Genomic DNA, 20,401 nt, shown 5'->3' on the forward strand with positions numbered 1-20,401 from the left:
TCCATATACACATTCAAGTTCAACCCTAGCATCAACCACAACCCTAACTCTATGTTGACATCCCAGTTCAAGCCTAGCCTCAACCACAAACCTAACTTCATGTCTACATCCAAGTTCAAACCTTGCCTTAAACCTAACTTCATGTCCACATCCCAGTTCAAACCTAGTCTCAACCACAAACCTAACTTCATGTCTACATCCAAGTTCAAACCTTGCCTTAAACCTAACTTCATGTCCACATCCCGTCCACATCCCAGTTCAAACCTAGCCTCAAACATAATCCTAGCTTTGTTTTCACATCCAAGTTCAACCCTCAACCACAACCCTTACCCTAGCTTAATGTCTAAATCCCAGTTAAACTCTACCATTACCCACAACCCTAATCCTAGCTTCATGTCTACATCCAAGTTCAACCCTAGCCTCAACCACAACCCTAACTTCACGTTTACATCCCAGTTCAACCGTAGCCTCAACCACAACCCCAGCTTCATGTCCACATCCCAGTTCAAACCAAGCCCCAACCACAAACCTAACTTCATGTCCACATCCCAGTTCAAGCCGAGCCTCAACCACAACCCTAACCCCCGCTTCATGTCCACATCCAAGTTCAAACCTAGCCTCAAACATAACTTCATGTCTACATCCCAGTTCAACCCTCAACCACAACCCTAACCCTAGCTTAATGTCAACATCCCAGTTCAAACCTAGCCTCAACCACAACCCAAACGTCATGTCTACATCCCAGTTCAACTCTAGCTTAATGTCCACATCCCAGTTCAACCCAAGCCTCAACCACAACCCTAACTTCATGTCCACATCCCAGTTCAACCCAAGCCTCAACCACAACCCTAACTTCATGTCTACATGCCAGTTCAACCCTAGCCTTAACCACAACCCCAGCTTCATGTCTACATCCCAGTTCAACCCGAGCCTCAACTACAAACCTAACCTTAGCTTCATGTCTACATCCCAGTTCAACCCAAGCCACAACCCTAACCCTAACTTCATATCTACATTCCAGTTCAACCCTAGCCTCAACCACAACCCTAACTTCATGTTTACATCCCAGTTCAAACCTAGCCTCAACCACAACCCAAACTTCAGGTCCACATTCCAGTTCAACCCAAACCTCAATCCTAACCCTAGCTCCATGTACACATTCAAGTTCTACCCGAGCATCAACCACAACCCCAACTTCATGTTTACATCCCAGTTCAAGCCTAGCCTCAACCACAAACCTAACCCTAGCCTCATGTCCACATCCAAGTTCAAACCTAGCCTTAAACCTAACTTCATGTCCACATCCCAGTTCAAACCTAGCCTCAACCACAACCCTTAACCTAGCTCCATGTCCACATCCCAGTTCAATCCTAGCCTCAAACATAATCTTAGCTTTGTGTTCACATCCAAGTTCAACCCTCAACCACAACCCTTACCCAAGCTTAATGTCAAAATCCCAGTTAAACTCTACCATTACCCACAACCCTAATCCTAGCTTCATGTCTACATCCAAGTTCAACCCTAGCCTCAACCACAACCCTAATTTCATGTTTACATCCCAGTTCAACCCTAGCCTCAACCACAACCCCAGCTTCATGTCCACATCTTAGCTCCAACCACAAACCTAACTTCATGTCCACATCCCAGTTCAACCCTAGCCTCAACCACAAACGTAACCCTAGCTTCATGTCTACATCCCAGTTCAAACCTAGCCTCAACCACAACCCCCAACCCTAGCTTAATGTCCCCACTTCATGTCAACCACAAACGTCCCAGTTCAACCCTAGTCCTCAACCACAACCCTAACTTCATGTCTACATGCAACCCTAGTTCAAACACAACCCTAGCTTCATGTCTACATCCCAGTTCAAACCGAGCCCCAACCACAACCCTAACCCTAGCTTCATGTCCACATCCAAGTTCAAACCTAGCCTCAAACCTAACTTCATGTCCACATCCCAGTTCAAACCTAGCCTCAACCACAACCCTAACTTCATGTCTACATCCCAGTTCAAACCTAGCTTAATGTCCCCATCCCAGTTCAATCCTAGCCTCAACCACAAACGTAACCCTTGCTTCATGTCTACACCCCAGTTCAACCCAAGCCACAACCCTAACTTCATATCTACATTCCAGTTCAACCCTAGCCTCAACCACAACCCTAACTTCATGTCTACATCCCAGTTCAACCGTAGCCTCAACCACAACCCTAACTTCATGTTTATATCCCAGTTCAAGCCTAGCCTCAACCACAACCCTAACCCTAGCTTCATGTCCACATCCCAGTTCAAACATAGCCTCAACCACAAACGTAACCCTAGCTTCATGTCTACATCCCAGTTCAACCCAAGCCACAACCCTAACCCTAACTTCATATCTACATTCCAGTTCAACCCTAGCCTCAACCACAACCCCAACTTCATGTCAACATCCCAGTTCAACCGTAGCCTCAACCACAACCCCAGCTTCATGTCCACATCCCAGTTCAACCCTAGCCTCAACCACAACCCTAGCTTCATGTCCACATACAAGTTCAAACCTAGCCTCAAACCTAACTTCATGTCCACATCCCAGTTCAACCCTAGCCTCAACCACAAACGTAACCCTAGCTTCATGTCTACATCCCAGTTCAACCCAAGCCTCAACCACAACCCTAACCCGAACTTCATGTCTACGTCCCAGTTCAACCCTATCCTCAACCACAACCCTAACTTCATGTCTACATGCCAGTTCAAACACAACCCTAGCTTCATGTCTACATCCCAGTTCAACCCAAGCCTCAACCACAACCCTAACCCGAACTTCATGTCTACGTCCCAGTTCAACCCTAGCCTCAACCACAACCCTAACTCAATGTCTACATGCCAGTTCAAACACAACCCTAGCTTCATGTCTACATCCCAGTTCAACCCTAGCCTCAACCACAACCCTAACTTCAGGTCTACATCCCAGTTCAACCCTAGCCTCTACCACAACCCTGTCTTCATGTCTACATCCCAGTTCAACCCTAGCCTCAACCACAACCCTGTCTTCATGTGGCCATGACGTTGGCCTGGGGGGGTAGGTTTATGACAGTCATAAATACCTCTTCCCCCCCTTTTTCCTCTCTCTACCCTACTGAGGTTACATTTGCAAAACCCTTAGTTAACATAGAGATTCTGGGAACATCAGAAGGTGGGGGGGGATGAACTATTTTCTGGTAGTCCGATCAATTGAACATATGCGGTGGTACTTAATGAATATGATGTCAGTTCGGTTGTCATCTGAGACATTCTCATCAATGATAAGATGACATAAACTCTACAGTGGAAAGTCTACACATTAGAGTTATCGGATTCACATGGAATTGTTGTTCAATTTAAATGTTTGAATATTCAATTATTTGTGATGGGATGAAATGTGATTTTAGCTTCTAAAATGTGAGATTTGGGTTTTCATAAGATAGGGCTCTGCTCAATCAGTGGCCCGCCCCTGTGAAGGGACATGGGCTATAAAACACATCCTCCTCTCCCTTCCTATATAAGCCCTTGACGACAATATAACCTCCTGTTCCGACGTGAGGACGACGGTCCTATGTCAGAATGGTTCAGATAATAACTACAGAACGAAGCCAAAATCAGCGTGAGCTTTGGTTGCGAATGGTATGAACTTTGAACTCTTATTCACTACAGAAGTGATACCTCCTAGCCGTTGAGTTAGCAACAGCAGATGCAACGAGGGTTAGGAAGGAACAGACAGAGTATCCCGTCTGTCACCCAACGACGTTACTACAACGTATCCAATTGACAACCAGAGACATTCTTCAAAAGACTCAGTTGGGCAACACGGCCTTCCATCTTCCACCAACCTACCGAAGCGCAGCTCAGAGTAAATATTTATTGCATTTTCCTTTTCCAAATGGGCGGTAATTTTTCAGTTTTTGATTTGTTAAAAAAGTTAGAAATATCCAATAAATGTCGTTCCACTTCATGATTGTGTCCCACTTGTTGTTGATTCTTCACAAAAATATACAGTTTTATATCTTTATGTTTGAAGCCTGAAATGTGGCAAAAGGTCGCAAAGTTCAAGGGGGCCGAATACTTTCGGAAGGCACTGTATCTGTTCCTCCCGCTAGGGACGTTTACCTTTATGACGTAATTTGTAATCAAGTTATGATTTAATTATGTGTATGTGTGATTAGTTAGGTATTTAGTAAATAAATAATTAAACCCAATTTTGTATTGCTGATTCAACTTGTTAGCCAGGGTTCGTGCAGATAACTAAGAATTTACAACTTTCAGATGAGACTGAATTAAGATGACGATTAATATTGACTGCTATTGATGTGAAATATGACTAGGTCTTTAAGAGTTTATTTGGAAGATAACAGCTCTATAAATATTATTTTGTGGTGCCCGACTAGTTAATTATATTTACATGATTAGCTCAATCAGGTTACATTAATTACGGATAAATAATTTTATAGAATAGCATATCATATCACTTAATCCGGCATAGCCAAAGACATGACAATGTCTACATCCCAGTTCAACCCTAGCCTCAATCACAACCCTAACCCTAACTTCATGTCTTTATCCCAGTCTCAACCACAACCCTACATATTATATTAATATTAACCCTTACCTCTCCAGTAGGTCCAGTCTCAGCTGATGTCCGTGAGGTAGAGTCAAAAGCTCAAGTCCTGAACCTACTCCCATCATCCTCTGCATCTCCTTGGTAACGCCCAGTATCCTTGCCACCTGCAGACAGACAGAAGGAGGAAGCACAACATAGAGGGAAGGAGTGAGTGAAGGAAGCAGAGAGGTCGGGAAGGATAGGAGAGGTGAGAGATAGAAATGACAATAAACCCTTCCTATCTTAATGTATTCATGGTCACTGCAACATGTGGTTAATTGGCTCTTAATTCAAATTCAAATAATGAGTTGAGTAAATAGTGTTGAGAGTAGCATAGTCGTTCCTGTATTAACCTCAGGTTGCTCTCTGCTGCTCTACCATTAACAGGAGTTAATTGAGCAACACTCTGTGACGGAGTAGTGTGGCTGACCGTAGGAGATTAGTGACATCACTGAGTTACGTTCAGGGGTCCAAGAATGCTGCTCTTATAACCCTATTCAAAGTCCTATGGGTCCATACTGTATGCAAGTGTGTCCATACCGTGCAGTCGGCCATTGTGATGTGTTTAGCAGCCGTCCTAGCGTCCACCTCAGCCAACAACTCCTTGACTCTCTTCAGCACGCTCATCTCCAAGGGCTTGTTTTCCTGGGGGATCAGGGGCGACAGGTACTTCCCTGGTCTGAAGGAGGAGGCAGTCTCCACCAGGGGGGCGCTGAATGCCTCTCCCCCAGCCCCTGCTCCGTTCTCCCTCCCTGGGGCAGGCCCTCGGGCCTCCTCCACACGCAGCCGCTCCACGTAGCTCTTAGCTGGAGGCGTGGGGGGCATACCAGCGGCACATGGAGCCCCGGGACATGGGGCCGGGGAGGGCCTGAGGTCGCAGTAGCTTCCCTCTGTTCCAGAGCCCCCTGCTGGGGCTGGGCAGGAGAAGTGGGCCGGGGTGGAGTGGGAGCTGGCAGCTAGCATGTCGGGTAGGTTGTTGTTGGAGCCAGGGCTGAGCTGGGGCTCGCTGGAGCGTCTCAGGACTGGTGAGGGGGGAACCACTGCCAGAACTCTACCCCCTGACTGGGTTATGTGTCTGTGGACTGGGGAGATAAGCAGGGGGTTACACACATGTATTGTATATTCAATACGAGGGTTCAATTCGTAATGTTTAGCTGTGCTTGATTGAGCTCGCCTGGGGGCAATGGAGCTAATGGAATTGTCTCAAAAGTGCAAACCCTACCCATCTTACACCGTAGACAGGCATGCTCAATCAAATGCACCACAGCACCACCTTATAAAATAATCTGCATCTCCATGACAGAAACACTCACTGTGGCTGTATGCTGGGGAGAGAGGTGTTTCTCCTACAGGAGACAGGGGACAGCGATACTCCTGGATCTGATCCATACTCACGGCACAGTTCCTCATCGCATCCTTGTGGTTGTGAATAGTAGAAGGGCTGCAAAACACAAACCAACACAGTCATTTCCAATTGTTTTCTAATGTGGCTGGGTTCCCATGAACCGTGTGAGAGTTGTCACAGGATTATTTTGATTTGATTAAATGCCCCAAAAGTCTATATTTTAACGTAAGTACCAGATAAACATACTAAGAAGAGGTGAAACACAGGTCAACCTTATCCTTGTCCCAGATCTGTTTGTGCTGCATGGCCACATGGTCACTGTCATGTCATGTTTGGCATGACAATGACCATACGAGTTGACAAGGTTAGATTTGGAGGAAGCACAAACAGATCTGTGACCAGGCTAAGCTTGACCTCAGCTTGACCTCGGGTTGCTGTGCCGAGGAGGAGGAAACAGACAGTCATGCGTTTTAAGGATGTGCAGACAGTTCAGTGTCAGAGTGACCGGTGTAGCAACTAGTTTAACACCGAGCCATATTGTACAGAGTCTAAAGTATGGCTCGGATCTAGCATGCTCTCAGTGAATCAGAGGCAGGGGGTGAGAGTGAGAAGGGGTCAGTACTCTATCATAACACCGGTGTTCTGACCCAAATGGGCTTACACACACCACCTGCACCCCACGACAGCAGCTTTCACTTCTGGCTTTGGTACCACTGGTACGGGTGTAGCTACTGGGAGAACTGGTGGTTCCACTGGACTGATGGACTCCACATCACTGACCGCACAATGGGAATGAATGGGCAATGAAACATCTGCTTTACAACACTGAGACACACACACACACACACACACACACACACACACACACACACACACACACACACACACACACACACACACACACACACACACACACACACACACACACACACACACACACACACACACACACACACACACACACACACACAGAACAAGAATGTCGTAGAAGAAGAAGAGAATATAACAATGATACCATGTCAGTCTGTCTCTCACCTGTGAGGTATCAGCTTCTCTGTGGTCAATCCGTCGTTCATGGTTACGCTCCGCCTCTTGATGTACGCTCCTCTCTGACTGGACGGTGAGTGGGCCAGGCTGTGCCTGCTATTGGCTAAGGCAAATGTGGCCTCCAGGTAGTGCAGGGGTAGGGTGCGTATGATTGGACAGTAGATCTGGGCTCCACTGGGCTGGGAGACAGGCCGCCGGCCGACCACGTAGAACCTCACCAGTTCAGGTATGGAGTCGAAGCTGTCCGTCTCTAACAGGTACTGGACCTTAAGATAAAATAAGAAACACTTAGTGGTCAAATCACTGCAACACAGTCACAAGGACAAAAAGACGATGACCAACAATATAAGGAGTAAAATCAGATAGCAGCATAAAACGGCAACAGTCAACAGTTCATATACAATAATCAATAGATCATAAAAATATATAGATAGTTTATCCATAGTCACCTTACTCACTAGACTTGTCATTAAATCTTTAAGGCCCGGTGCAGTCAAAAACGAGATTTTCCTGTGTTTTATACACTTACCGGTCAAGAGTTTTAGAAACACCTACTCATTCAAGGGTTTTTCTTTATTTTTGACTATTTTCTACATTGTAGAATAATAGTGAAGACATCAAAACTATGAAATAACACATATGGAATCATGTAGTAACCAAAGAAAGTGTTAAACAAATCAAACATTTTAATATTTCAGAATCTTGAAATAGCCACCCTTTGCCTTGATGACAGCTTTGCACACTTTTGGCATTCTCTCAACCAGCTTCGCCTGGAATGGCTTTTCCAACAGTCTTGAAGGAGTTCCCACATATGCTGAGCAATTGTTGGCTGCTTTTCCTTCACTCTGCAGTCCAACTCATCCCAAACCATCTCAATTTGCCTGTGGTCAGGGCATTGTGCAGGCCAAGTCATCTGATGCAGCACTCCATCACTCTCCTTCTTGGTCAGATAGCCCTTACACAGCCTGGAGGTGTGTTGTGTCATTGTCCTGTTGGAAAACAAATGATAGTCCCACTAAGCCCGAAGCAGATGGGATGGCTTTTCGCTGCAGAATGCTGTGGTAGCCATGCTGGTTAAATGCCTTGAATTCTAAATAAATCAGACAGTGTCACCAGCAAAGCACCCCCACACCATAACACCTCCTCCTCCAAGCTTTACGGTGGGAAAAACACACGAGGAGATAATCCGTTCACCCACAACGCGTCTCACAAGGACAAGGCAGTTGGAACCAAAAGTCTCAAATTTGTACTCTAGGCCAAAGGACACATTTCCACCGGTGTAATGTCCATTGCTTGTGTTTCTTGGCACAAGCAAGTCTCTTCTTCTTATTGGTGTCCTTTAGTAGTAGTTTCTTAGCAGCAATTCAACCATGAAGGCCTGATTCACACAGTCTCCTCTGTACTGTTGATGTTGAGATGTGTCTGTTACTTGGGGCGGCAGGGTAGCCTAGTGGTTAGAGCGTTGGACTAATAACCGGAAGGTTGCAAGTTCAAATCCCAGAGCTGACAAGGTCGTTCTGCCCCTGAACAGGCAGTTAACGTCCTTGAAAATAAGAATTTGTTCTTAACTGACTTGCCTAGTTAAATAAAGGTAAAATAAAAACTTGAACTATGTGAAGCATTTATTTGGGCTGCAATTTCTGAGGCTGAACTTATCCTCTGCAGCAGAAGTAACTCTGGGTCTTCCATTCCTATGGCGGTTCTCATGAGAGCCAGTTTCATCATAGCACTTGATGGTTTTTGCGACTGCATTTGAAATGTTCCGTATTGACTGACCTTCATGTCTTGAAGTAATAATGGACTGTCGTTTCTCTTTGCTTATTTGAGCTGTTCTGGTGGGATGGAGTTTTGGCCGGCCTGGTGACCGGTATTTGTTATTTAAAATGCTTTTTTCCTGTGCATTTCAATACGTTTATATGGCCTAAATCTGCAGATAACCTCAACACAGCCATTTCCAAATCCTCCAACATTGTCTCCCACTAACATTTGCACAGGATCTCCTGAAAGGGAAGAATTGTCTGCCAACCAGCCACTGTCACAAGGTGGAACTCAACCGAAAATGGTTCTCTCAAAGCGGATGAAGGAAAGCACAACACACTGCCTGTCACCAAGCTATCCATGCACAAGAAGTATGTCAGTGCTGATGCTGTGGACATCCTAACCCCCTTTGAGGATTTGATATCGTCACAGCCAGCTACATCATTCCATGCATCAGAGGACTGACTAAACATCTCACCAATTGGTTTACCAGGTCGAACAAAAAGCGTGTCAAAAACCTGAAAGAAGTAGTTGAGAAGTGCCTGACTGTTTATGAGCAGAAGAAGCCTCACCAGATCGCCTCAGTCTTGGATCCCACACTTTAAACTGGCACAGTGCAATGCCACTGAGAAGGCTGCCCTTACGGCAGGACATCAATGATCTGGACACAAAGTTCACCAGCACAACATAGGATGTCCCACACAGTGAGTCATCACCACCAACAAAGTCGCTTGGACACACTGTTCGGTTGCATGGAACAACCACAGAATAGAGAAATTGATCCTCTGAAATTCTGGAAGACAGTCACACACGCCCAACACTGAGCAGAGTTGCTTCTGTGTACCTACATGTCCGAGCATCATCCGAAGCTGTGGAGCGGCTTTTCAGCATTGGGGGTGTGGGGGGGGGGGTTGTATCTTCAGAACAGATCGCTACTCAATTTCTGACGAGCTTTTTGAAACTCTGATGTTTAAAAAATATATATATAACATGGCATCTTGTCCTCTTTCATGAGACACCAATGTAAAGTATGGGCTGCATATTGTGATTAAACAGTGAAATGAGACCTATATAATTGTAAATGGTTTGTTATTTCAAATAAAATTAAATCAAATATTTATTAGAAAATTCTGTCTTTCAAATACTTCCAATGATATGTATTTGAAGGAATTGTAAATCCATAACAATACTTTTCAGATAGTATTTTCAAATGCATTTACATGTTCAGCAACTTGTTTTTTTCAAATACATTTGATTTAAATACTTGTTTTGAAATGTATTGAAAAGTCATTCAAATACCTGAAATAGTACACGAACCCAGGTCTGCCAGTTACAATACATACCTTCGACTCAGTGCTGGACTTGACCAGGACCTTGGTGATCTTGAAATGCAGAACCTCGTGGTTCCAGCGGGTCGTTAGGACGTAGTCGCCCATGTTAATCAGCGAATCACGGATCAGGAAATCCCCGTTCTGCAGGACTACAGTCTCCGACAGCTGGAGGTTGACAGAAAGGAATTAGGAGGGTTATTTCATAACATTGTTAAAGTTATTATAACATTGCTAGATTGCTATGAGGGACATAACATTGTTATAGTGACATTTTTAGAAGACTGTTTTATCTACAGTTGAAGTCGGAAGTTTGCATACACCAATACATTTAAACTCAGTTTTTCACAATTTCTGACATTTAATCCTAGTTAAAATTCCCTGTTTTAGGTCAGTTAGGTTCACCACTTTATTTTAAGAATGTGAAATGTCAGAATAATAGTAGAATGATTTATTTCAGCTTTTATTTCTTTCATCACATTCCCAGTGGGTCAGAAGTTTACATACATATGTCACGCCCTGACCGTAGAGAGCCTGTGTGAGCATTCTAGTTTTCTATTTCTTTGTTGGCCGGGTATGGTTCCCAACCAGAGGCAGCCTGTCTATCGTTGTCTCTGATTGGGAATCATACTTTGGCAGCCTGTTTTCCACCTGAGATCTTGTTTTTGCACAGTAGCTGTCTAGCCCTGCAGAACTTGACATTCATTTAATAATGAAACACCAACAAAATATAAACTATAATGAACACTTTCCACGCTGTGCTTTGGTCTCATTCATTCCACGACGGACGTAACAATAAATTGTTTAACGTTTCGGGTAGCCTTCCACAAGCTTCGCACAATATGTTGGGTAAATTTTGGCCCATTCCTCCTGACAGAGCTGGTGTAACTGAGTCAGGTTCATAGGCCTCCTTGCTCACACATGCTTTTTCAGTTCTGCACACACATTTTCTATAGGATTGATGTCAGGGCTTTGTGATGGCCCATCCAATACATTGACTTTAATGTCCTTTAGCCATTTTGGCACAACTTTGGAAGTATGCTTGGGGTCATTGTCCATTTGGAAGACCCATTTGGAAGACCCATTTGCGACCAAGCTTTAACTGGTGTTGCTTCAATATATCTACCTAATTTTCCTCCCTCATGATGCCATCTATTTTGTGAAGTGCACCAGTCCCTCCTGCAGCAATACACCTCCACAACAGGATGCTGCCACCCCCGTGCTTCACGATTGGGATGTTGTCTTCGGCTTGCAAGCCTCCCCCCCCCCCCCCCCCAAACACAACGATGGTCATTATTGCCAAACAGTCCTATTTTGGTTTCATCAGACCAGAGGATATTTCTCCAAAAAGTACAATCTTTGTCCCCATGTGCAGTTGCAAACCGCAGTCTGGCTTTTTCATGGTGGTTTTGGAGCAGTGGCTTATTCCTTACTGAGTGGCCTTTCAGTTTATGTCGATATAGGACTCGTTTTACTGTGGATATAGATACTTTTGTACTGGTTTCCTCCAGCATCTTCACAAGGTCCTTTACTGTTGTTCTGGGATTGATTTGCGCTTTTCACGCCAAAGTACGTTCATCTCTAGGAGACAGAAGGCGTCTCCTTTCTGAGCGGTATGACGGCTGCGTGGTCCCATGGTGTTTATACTTGCTTACTATTGTTTGTACAGATGAACGTGGTACATTCAGGCGTTTGGAAATTGCTCCCAAGGATGAACCAGACTTGTGGAGGTCTACAATTTTTTTTCTGAGGTCTTGGCTGATTTCTATTGATTTTCCCATGATGTCAACTAAGAGGCACTGCGTTTGAAGGTACATCCACAGGTACACCTCCAATTGACTCAAATTATGTCAATGAGCCTATCAGAAGCTTTGAAAGTCATGACATCATCTTCTGGATTTTTCCAAGCTGTTTAAAAGGCACAGTCAATTTAGTGTATGTAAACTTCTGACCCACTGGACCCATTGTGATACAGTGAATTATAAGTTAAATAACATGTCTATAAACAACTGTTGGAAAAATGACTTGTGTCATGCACAAAGTAGATGTCCTAACCATTTACATTACATTACATTTAAGTCATTTAGCAGACGCTCTTATCCAGAGCGACTTACAAATTGGTGCATTCACCTTATGACATCCAGTGGAACAGTCACTTTACAATAGTGCATCTAAAACTTAAGGGGGGGGGGGGGTGAGAGGGATTACTTATCCTATCCTAGGTATTCCTTAAAGAGGTGGGGTTTCAGGTGTCTCCGGAAGGTGGTGATTGACTCCGCTGTCCTGGCGTCGTGAGGGAGTTTGTTCCACCATTGGGGGGGCCAGGGCAGCGAACAGTTTTGACTGGGCTGAGCGGGAGCTGTACTTCCTCAGTGGTAGGGAGGCGAGCAGGCCAGAGGTGGATGAACGCAGTGACTTGCCAAAACTATAGTTTGTTAACAAGTGTGTCGAGTGGTTGAAAACCGAGTTTAAATGACTCCAACCTAAGTGTGTGTAAACATCCGACTTCAAATCAAATCAAATTTATTTATATAGCCCTTCGTACATCAGCTGATATCTCAAAGTGCTGTACAGAAACCCAGCCTAAAACCACAAACAGCAAACAATGCAGGTGTAAATGAGGGTGTAACTGTACAACATTGGTACCCTTTATTCTATATGCCTGAAAAGTACACAAAGTGACTCGAAGTCAATGTTAAGCACACATCTAGTGTGGGAACATAGCTTATACACAACTAAGATTTCCTGTGAGAACTGTTATGAAGAGGCATGCTATAATAGGGGACATAGTGAGGAGTACACAATGTCTAAAGGTGTAATTCCGTAGTAAAGCCTTTCTCCATATGGCCAGCAGGGAGCGCTGTTACTACAGGCCAGACCACCACCACCACCAGCAGGGACAGATAGACACAGACAGGGGTGCTGCTGCTTGCGGCTGGCTGCGTGGGAGCCCATCACCATGGAGACAGTGCATTGTTTTAGCAGTGAGGGTGAGCCACGGGTTCCCCCTGTTCTGTCTGTTTACTCCAGTGTGAATGTAGCATTATGTTAATGTGCTGAAGCATCGCAGACGGAGGGAGGGAGGGAGACAGACTCACAGATGGTTTAACTCGCACTACAGACAGAAAGCGAGGGAGGAGTGCGGATGGGTGTCAGGAGGACTGTGCGGCCACACCGGTGTGTGTGTGTGTGTGTGTGTGTGTGTGTGTGTGTGAACGTTTCACAAGTTCAGGATTTTGACGTTTTGTCTAAGACTAAGAGCATATGGAAGGCTGTTCATTATGCAAATTAGTCATTAAGAATGTCAATAAATACTACAGCGGATGTATAAGTTGGCAAAGAAATGCACGCATGGGACTTTTATTGTGTATGAAACATCACTAACTAAGAAGACAACAGTATGCACGTAGATAACCACTCTTCTTTGTGTGTGTGTGTGTGTACTCTGTATGTGTATGCTCTGAGTGTGTGTATGTGTGTGTGTGTGTGTGTGTGTGTGTGTGTGTACCTCTCGAGGGATGTGTCCATGGTACCAGCCATGGCTCCTGATATCGCTGCTGCAGAGTTTCAGCTCCTCCTCCAGCTCCTTCCGTAGTTTCTCTGGTGGAGACTCCAGCAGGTACTTCTCCTTGGAGAACTATAGGGAACAGGAAACACACCCGTGAGACAGCCGCTCACCCCTCAGGCTAGCAGTGATACTGGTACTATGCACGCATACACACACACAGTACAATGCAGTACGTGGAATCCAACCCTCATTGACCTGATTTCAAAGGTCTGATTTCCCCCATTGTGAAACCTTTCTAAATAAAAACTCTTCGTACGTGTGTGTGTGTGTGTGTGTAGGCTTACAGTACTCTGCCTGTCTTTAACATTTCTGTTATATAGTAATCTATGACCTAACATCCTCCATTCCTACGCACAGGAACACAGCACAGCGTAACTCCCGCACCACGGTCCCACCAACAACCGTAGTTACACAATCAGAATGCAAGACTTTACAGTATTACACATTTCAACAGTACTGTTCTAAAGTTACGTTGAAACCACCCATGACGACAAAAGACGTTTACATTCGAGTCCAGATCTGTGAGGAAATACGCAGCCAGGGAGGACAGAGAGAGGGTCAGAGTGAGAGAGGAACTGAAAGAGAGAGACAGTGAGTGGGAGATGAGAGAGAGAGAAGGGGGGAAAGAGAGTGAGTCAGAGAGACACAGAGAGCGAGAGAGAGATGAGATAGAGAGGAGTAAACACACTGACAGCATCTCTATACTACCAGTAGAGGCACAACCACCAAAACAAACAATAACAACACGGTCTCTATGGACACAGGGATGAGATGCTAAATGGAAAGATATGACGTTATTTGACACCCACTGGGAGTAAACACTATCCAAGTACACTTCAACAGGTGTAGGATCTTAATTTGATCACCCTTTTGTTACAGGGATTATTCCTGTAGTGTGTTTGAGTTTTAAAAAGGGTTCTAAAGTTTGCCATATCCACTTTGACATTTCAGAAACTGTAACAATGTCACGGCCGTTAAAAGAAGAGGGAGAGGACCAAAGCGCAGCGTGGTAAGTGTTCATGATTTATTTTCAAAAAACCACTTGAACAAAATAACAACGAACAGTTCTGTCAGGTGCAGAAAAACAACACAAAAAATAACTACCCACAAAACACAGCTGGGAAAAAGCTGCCTAAGTATGGTTCTCAATCAGAGACAACGATAGACCATACTTAGGTAGCCCTTTTTTCCACCTGTCTTTGTGGGAAGTTGACTTTTGTTTATAGCCTGTAGCTTCACGGGTGTTTTCTCATTTGTCGCTTTGTTGGCGTCATTTTTTATAATAAAAGAAAATGTACGCTCAAAATTCTGCACCTTGGTCCACTTCCTTCAACAGCCGTGACAAACAATCCCTACAAAAATGTCCATTCATTATAATCCATGTAAATATTCACATTTCCTGTTGCTGCAGGATTATTTTCCTACCGTAGAAAATTAAGATCCTACATCTGTACAAGCAAGATTTTTGACTACAAGTGAGACGATCATTGAAAGTACTGCATCTCTTTGCGTGCGTGTGTGTCCGTCCATCCATCGATCAGTGAAGCTGTCTATCTGTCTGTATAAGTGAGAGAAAGAGATGAGGGGCTCCAGAAGGCAGACAATCAATACCATATCGCCCCGGGTCACTGTATGCTTCTGGTCACCCGCCCCCTTCTCTCCTCTTCTCTGAGATAAGTTGATTAAACCCCCACTTTCTACTTCACCTCCTCCTCCTGCTCTTCTCTTTCGCCTCTCCTCCTCTAGGGAAGGATGGAGGGATGGAGGAGGGCAGGAAAACCGCAGCAGTTTCCACTCAGATTAGATTTGACGTCACGTTTCTGAAGTGAAGTGGGCGTGAAGTGTGTGTCTGTGTGAAAGGGATTCTGGGCAATAAAAGAGCAGCAGGGTCAAGTGTGGAGTTATTGCTTTTCCCCATCTCTGTGGTGACCCAGGAGAGACTAGCCCTGCTGCTGCTGAGCTGACGGACCATCCTGTAATTGGGTTTTACAGTAGATACACACTGTATGCATGTGTGTGTGTAGGTGAGTAGGTGGTGGGCAAATTGGAATAGCCAGGCTCTCTATGATATGACTGAGACCAGAGAGGGAGACAGACCGACTGACAAACTGAGAGCGACAGAAAGAGAGAAAGAGGGGCAGAAAGAGAGAAAGAGGAGCAGAAAGAGAGAAAGAGGGGCAGAAAGAGAGAAAGAGGGGCAGAAAGAGAGAAAGAGGGGCAGAAAGAGAGAAAGAGGGGCAGAAAGAGAGAAAGAGGGGCAGAAAGAGAGAAAGAGGGGCAGAAAGAGAGAAAGAGGGGCAGAAAGAGAGAAAGAGGAGCAGAAAGAGAGAAAGAGGGGCAGAAAGAGAGAAAGAGGGGCAGAAAGAGAGAAAGAGGAGCAGAAAGAGAGAAGAGGGGCAGAAAGAGAGAAAGAGGGGCAGAAAGAGAGAAAGAGGGGCAGAAAGAGAGAAAGAGGGACAGAAAGAGAGAAAGAGGGGCAGAAAGAGAGAAGAGGGCAGAAAGAGAGAAAGAGGGGCAGAAAGAGAGAAAGAGGGGCAGAAAGAGAGAAGAGGGGCAGAAAGAGAGAAAGTGTCAGAGGGACCAGGATGTGTGTGAGAGAGAAACAGTGTTTCAAACTATTTCTCTTCCGACTCCCAAAGAGGGGTGGTACACCCATCCAACCTCTGGCTGAGCCCCATGTTCTGTGGCCCAGTTACAGTGCCTCCCTGGTGGGTTGGAGTAATAGCCTCACACTCCTTACTTTCCTGGAAAGCACAAACCCAATACTTTTTTGTTAATGCAACATCAGAGAGACACAGACAGACAGACATAGACAGACAGACACAGACAGTGAGAGAGAGACAGCGAGAGAGAGACAGAAGAAGAGAATAGCCAGGTGACATTCATTGATACAGGGTGTGTAGAGGGAGAGAGAGAGTAATAGAGGAAGTACAATGGAGTGCGAAAGACTATGCCATTCATCTAACCCCCCCCCTACTGCAGCCTTGGTTGCTATGGAAACATCTCATTGTGTGTGAAGAGGCCAGGTGCCGGGCGATGTACAGTGAGTGCAGCATTCCTGGCTCCAACAGCACGCAGCTGGGAGTCTTGAGACACACACACACACACACGTCTTCCTCATGTATATAAGATGTTAAACACAGCAGCTCATCCACATCAATATTGAGCCAGAAAGCCATTACAGTAAGCCAGCCAAAGCTAACACTCTAACCATACAGTAATATCTACTGTACATACTAGAGTTCGACCGATTATGATTTTTCAACGCCAATACCGATTATTGGAGGACCCAAAAAAAAACAATACCAATTAAATCGGCCGATTATTTTTCCGATTTTTTTTTACGTGTTTGTAATAATGACAATTACAACAATACTGAATTAACAGTTATTTTAACTTAATATAATACATCAATAAAATCAATTTAGCCTCAAGTAGATAATGAAACATGTTCAATTTGGTTTAAATAATGCAAAAACAAAGTGTTGGAGAAGAACGTAAAAGTGCAATATGTGCTATGTAAGAAAGCTAACGTTTCAGTTACTTGCTCAGAACATGAGAACATATGAAAGCTGGTGGTTCCTTTTAACATGAGTCTTCAATATTCCCAGCTAAGAAGTTTTCGGTTGTATTTATTATAGGACTATTTCCCTCTATACCATTTGTATTTCATTAACCTTTGACTATTGGATGTTCTTATAGGCACTTTAGTATTACCAATGGAACAGTATAGCTTCCGTCCCTCTTCTCGCTCCACCCTGGGCTCGAACCAGCAACACATCGACAACAGCCACCACATCGAAGCAGCGTTACCAATGCAGAGCAAGGGAAACAACCACCCCAAGGCTCAGAGCGAGTGAAGTTTGTATTAGTATTAGCGCGCGCTAACTAGCCAGCCATTTCTCTTTGGTTACACCAGCCTCATCTCGGGAGTTGATAGGCTTGAAGTCAGAAACATCGCAATGCTTGACGCACAATGAAGAGCTGCTGGCAAAACGCAGGAAAGTGCTGTTTGAATGAATGTTTACGCACCTGCTTCTGCCTACCACCGCTCAGTCAGATACTTGTATGTTTGTATGCTCAGTCAGATTATATGCAACACAGGACATGCTAGAGAATATCATCAACCATGTGTAGTTAACTAGTGATTATGATTGATTGTTTTTTACAAGATAAGTTTAATGCTAGCAACTTACCTTGGCTTACTGCATTAGCGTAACAGGCAGTCAACTTGTGGAGTGCAACGAGAGAGAGGCAGGTAGTTATTGCGTTGGACTAGTTAACTGTAAGGTTGCAAGATTGGATCCCCCGAGCTGACAATGTGAATATCTGTCCTTCTGCCCCTGAACGAGGCAGTTATCCCACCGTTCCTAGGCGTCATTGAAAATAAGAATGTGTTCTTAACTCACTTGCCTAGTTAAATAAAGATTAAATAAAAGGTGTAAAAATAATAATAATAATAATAAAAAATAAAATAATAATAAAAAATAAAAAAATTAAATCATCAAATCGGCGCAGATTTCCGATTGTAATGAAAACTTGAAATTGGCCCAAAATAATCGGCCATTCCTATTAATCAGTCGACCTCTAGTACATACCACTACATCACATTGGAGGTTAAAAAAACAACGGACTACAGTGCATACCAACTTCATCATTCTTTTTAAGTTGCTCATTTCGTCTGTGAGGCACAGAGGTAGGTGTCAGGTTTATTGAAGAGGTGGGATAGTTAGGACAGGGACAGACGGCTGGGTCTTGGTTCTTTTCCCCCAGCTGATTCTGGAGTAGGACATTAGGGGATATGGGGGTTGGGCTGGAGATTGGGTGTGCAACGCAGGGCTAGGGACGGATGGAGATGGGGGGGGGGGTTAGGGGGTGCAGGTGGGAGATACGGGGGTTAGCTGGGGATGGATGGGGGTGCAGGTGGAGGGTTGGACTGTGTCCCTGCACTCCCTGATGTTAAGAATAATAACACTGGATGATCCATCACCTCATTTACCCAGACACCTACTACCCTCCCACTTCCTCACTGCTGACCAATCAAATCGCACCAACTAATGACATCCCCCACTCCCTCCAGCAGATCACCAAACCAGAGGTGGCGTTACCATCAGTCAAACTCACAGAAATTTCGACTGGATCCAAGATACATACAATCTACCAGGTGCAATCTACCAAATGCAATCTACTACCAAAAAAAAACAAACCCCCTCTCTGGCCCAAATGGTACAATGCAAAGCAAGGAATAAGGGATGCACTGAAACAGACATGAAGTGTTCTTAGATCCAAACCCATGATAGAATGTAGAGCCTTTCTCTTTCAGCTTCCCCCTGCCCCTACCCCAGCCCCGTTGCTATGGTAGCAGCCTGAGATTGGGGGACCCCACCTCCTCCCCATCCGCTGGGCCAGAGCAGAGGTCTGTACCCTCTATCCCTCCCTCCCTCTTTCCATCTGCCCCCCTCTAAGGGGTTTAGGGGCCTGGATTACTGCTTAAAACCCTCCCACCCAACCCTGTCTCCCACCATCTCAGCCGTATCCCATTATTTCACATGCTCCTATCTTACCTGATCTCCTCTATCTCCTCCTAGTCTCTTAGTCTTAGACTCGCGGTACTATGAGAAGCCACGTCGCAGTGTCAGGAATGTTAAAAGGACATACAAGGCTTAAGTTAGCCTGGCACAGACTGTAACCCAAAGTAAATCCCATAGCTTTAGGATAACCACCAAGCTCATCTGATTCATTTCTCCGGTAACGTCATTCACATACAGTAATTGTGCCATGTAGACGCTTAGCTAAGGAATCGCCGAGGAGCAACGTATCCCTCACCCTCCCTCCTCCTCCTCCTCTCCCACCAACCAGATATACATCTAGTTACATTGTATGAATTCCATCCTCCAGTCACTCTTCGGTCCACCCCTACTCCTCGTGGGTGTCTTGTCCGACTGTGCCCCCTCTGTAGGGATCACCTCTGCAGGCTATAGTTTACATCCCCTCTGTTGGCTGATATATCTGCAGGCTGGGGTCTGGAGGTGGGACTGATAACCGGGCCCTTCTGCTGTCAACACCGACTCCACCACACCTACTACTGCTGGTATACACAGACACACAAAGCTACTGGCTTGCGACAGAGTGGCAGAAAAATCCTCATTCCTTTCCTCTGTCATGCCCTGTCTACCCCCCTTAGGGCTGCTCAGTGCTAGCTCACACACACACACACACACACACACACACACACACACACACACACACACACACACACACACACACACACACACACACACACACACACACACACACACACACACACACACACACACACACACACACTCCCCTCCAGAGCTTGTCACTCAGCATGGTCTCAGTGCCTCTACCCCCACACTGACTGACAGCTGGGCCACAGGATATGACACGCTCCTGGACTCCCACTGTGGACCATCCATCTATTCTCTTTTGCTCTATTTCCCTCTCTCCATCTCCCTCCCTCTCTCAGAGAGAGCTCTGTCTGTCTGTCTGTCTGTCTGTCTGTCTGTCTGTCTGTCTGTCTGTCTGTCTGTCTGTCTGTCTGTCTGTCTGTCTGTCTGTCTGTCTGTCTGTCTGTCTGTCTGTCTGTCTGTCTGTCTGTCTGTCTGTCTGTCTGTCTCTTTCCCCCCCCCCCCTTCTCTCTCATCAAAGCCTTCTTTGTCCCACTCTCTGGTTTCTTAATGACAGTTGATTAAGATACTGCACCTGATGGGTGTGGTT

General features: G+C 45.2%; 1 protein-coding gene across 2 annotated transcripts in view; it reads right to left on the reverse strand.

The window, feature by feature from the left end:
- The window catches only part of sh2d3ca (SH2 domain containing 3Ca), an 88,159-nt gene that overhangs the window by 15,885 nt on the left and 51,873 nt on the right, over window positions 1–20,401 (reverse strand). For both annotated transcript variants that reach the window (XM_046369515.1, XM_046369517.1), the window contains 6 exons: window positions 13,601–13,729; window positions 10,108–10,260; window positions 6,995–7,272; window positions 5,928–6,055; window positions 5,155–5,696; window positions 4,624–4,739 (listed from right to left, as the gene is read on the reverse strand). In XM_046369515.1, coding sequence (XP_046225471.1) covers window positions 4,624–4,739; window positions 5,155–5,696; window positions 5,928–6,055; window positions 6,995–7,272; window positions 10,108–10,260; window positions 13,601–13,729 — 1,346 coding nt within the window. The remainder of the gene's footprint in view (window positions 1–4,623; window positions 4,740–5,154; window positions 5,697–5,927; window positions 6,056–6,994; window positions 7,273–10,107; window positions 10,261–13,600; window positions 13,730–20,401) is intronic.

Source organism: Oncorhynchus gorbuscha, linkage group LG11 (assembly GCF_021184085.1).
Source record: "Oncorhynchus gorbuscha isolate QuinsamMale2020 ecotype Even-year linkage group LG11, OgorEven_v1.0, whole genome shotgun sequence".
NCBI lineage: Eukaryota > Metazoa > Chordata > Actinopteri > Salmoniformes > Salmonidae > Oncorhynchus > Oncorhynchus gorbuscha.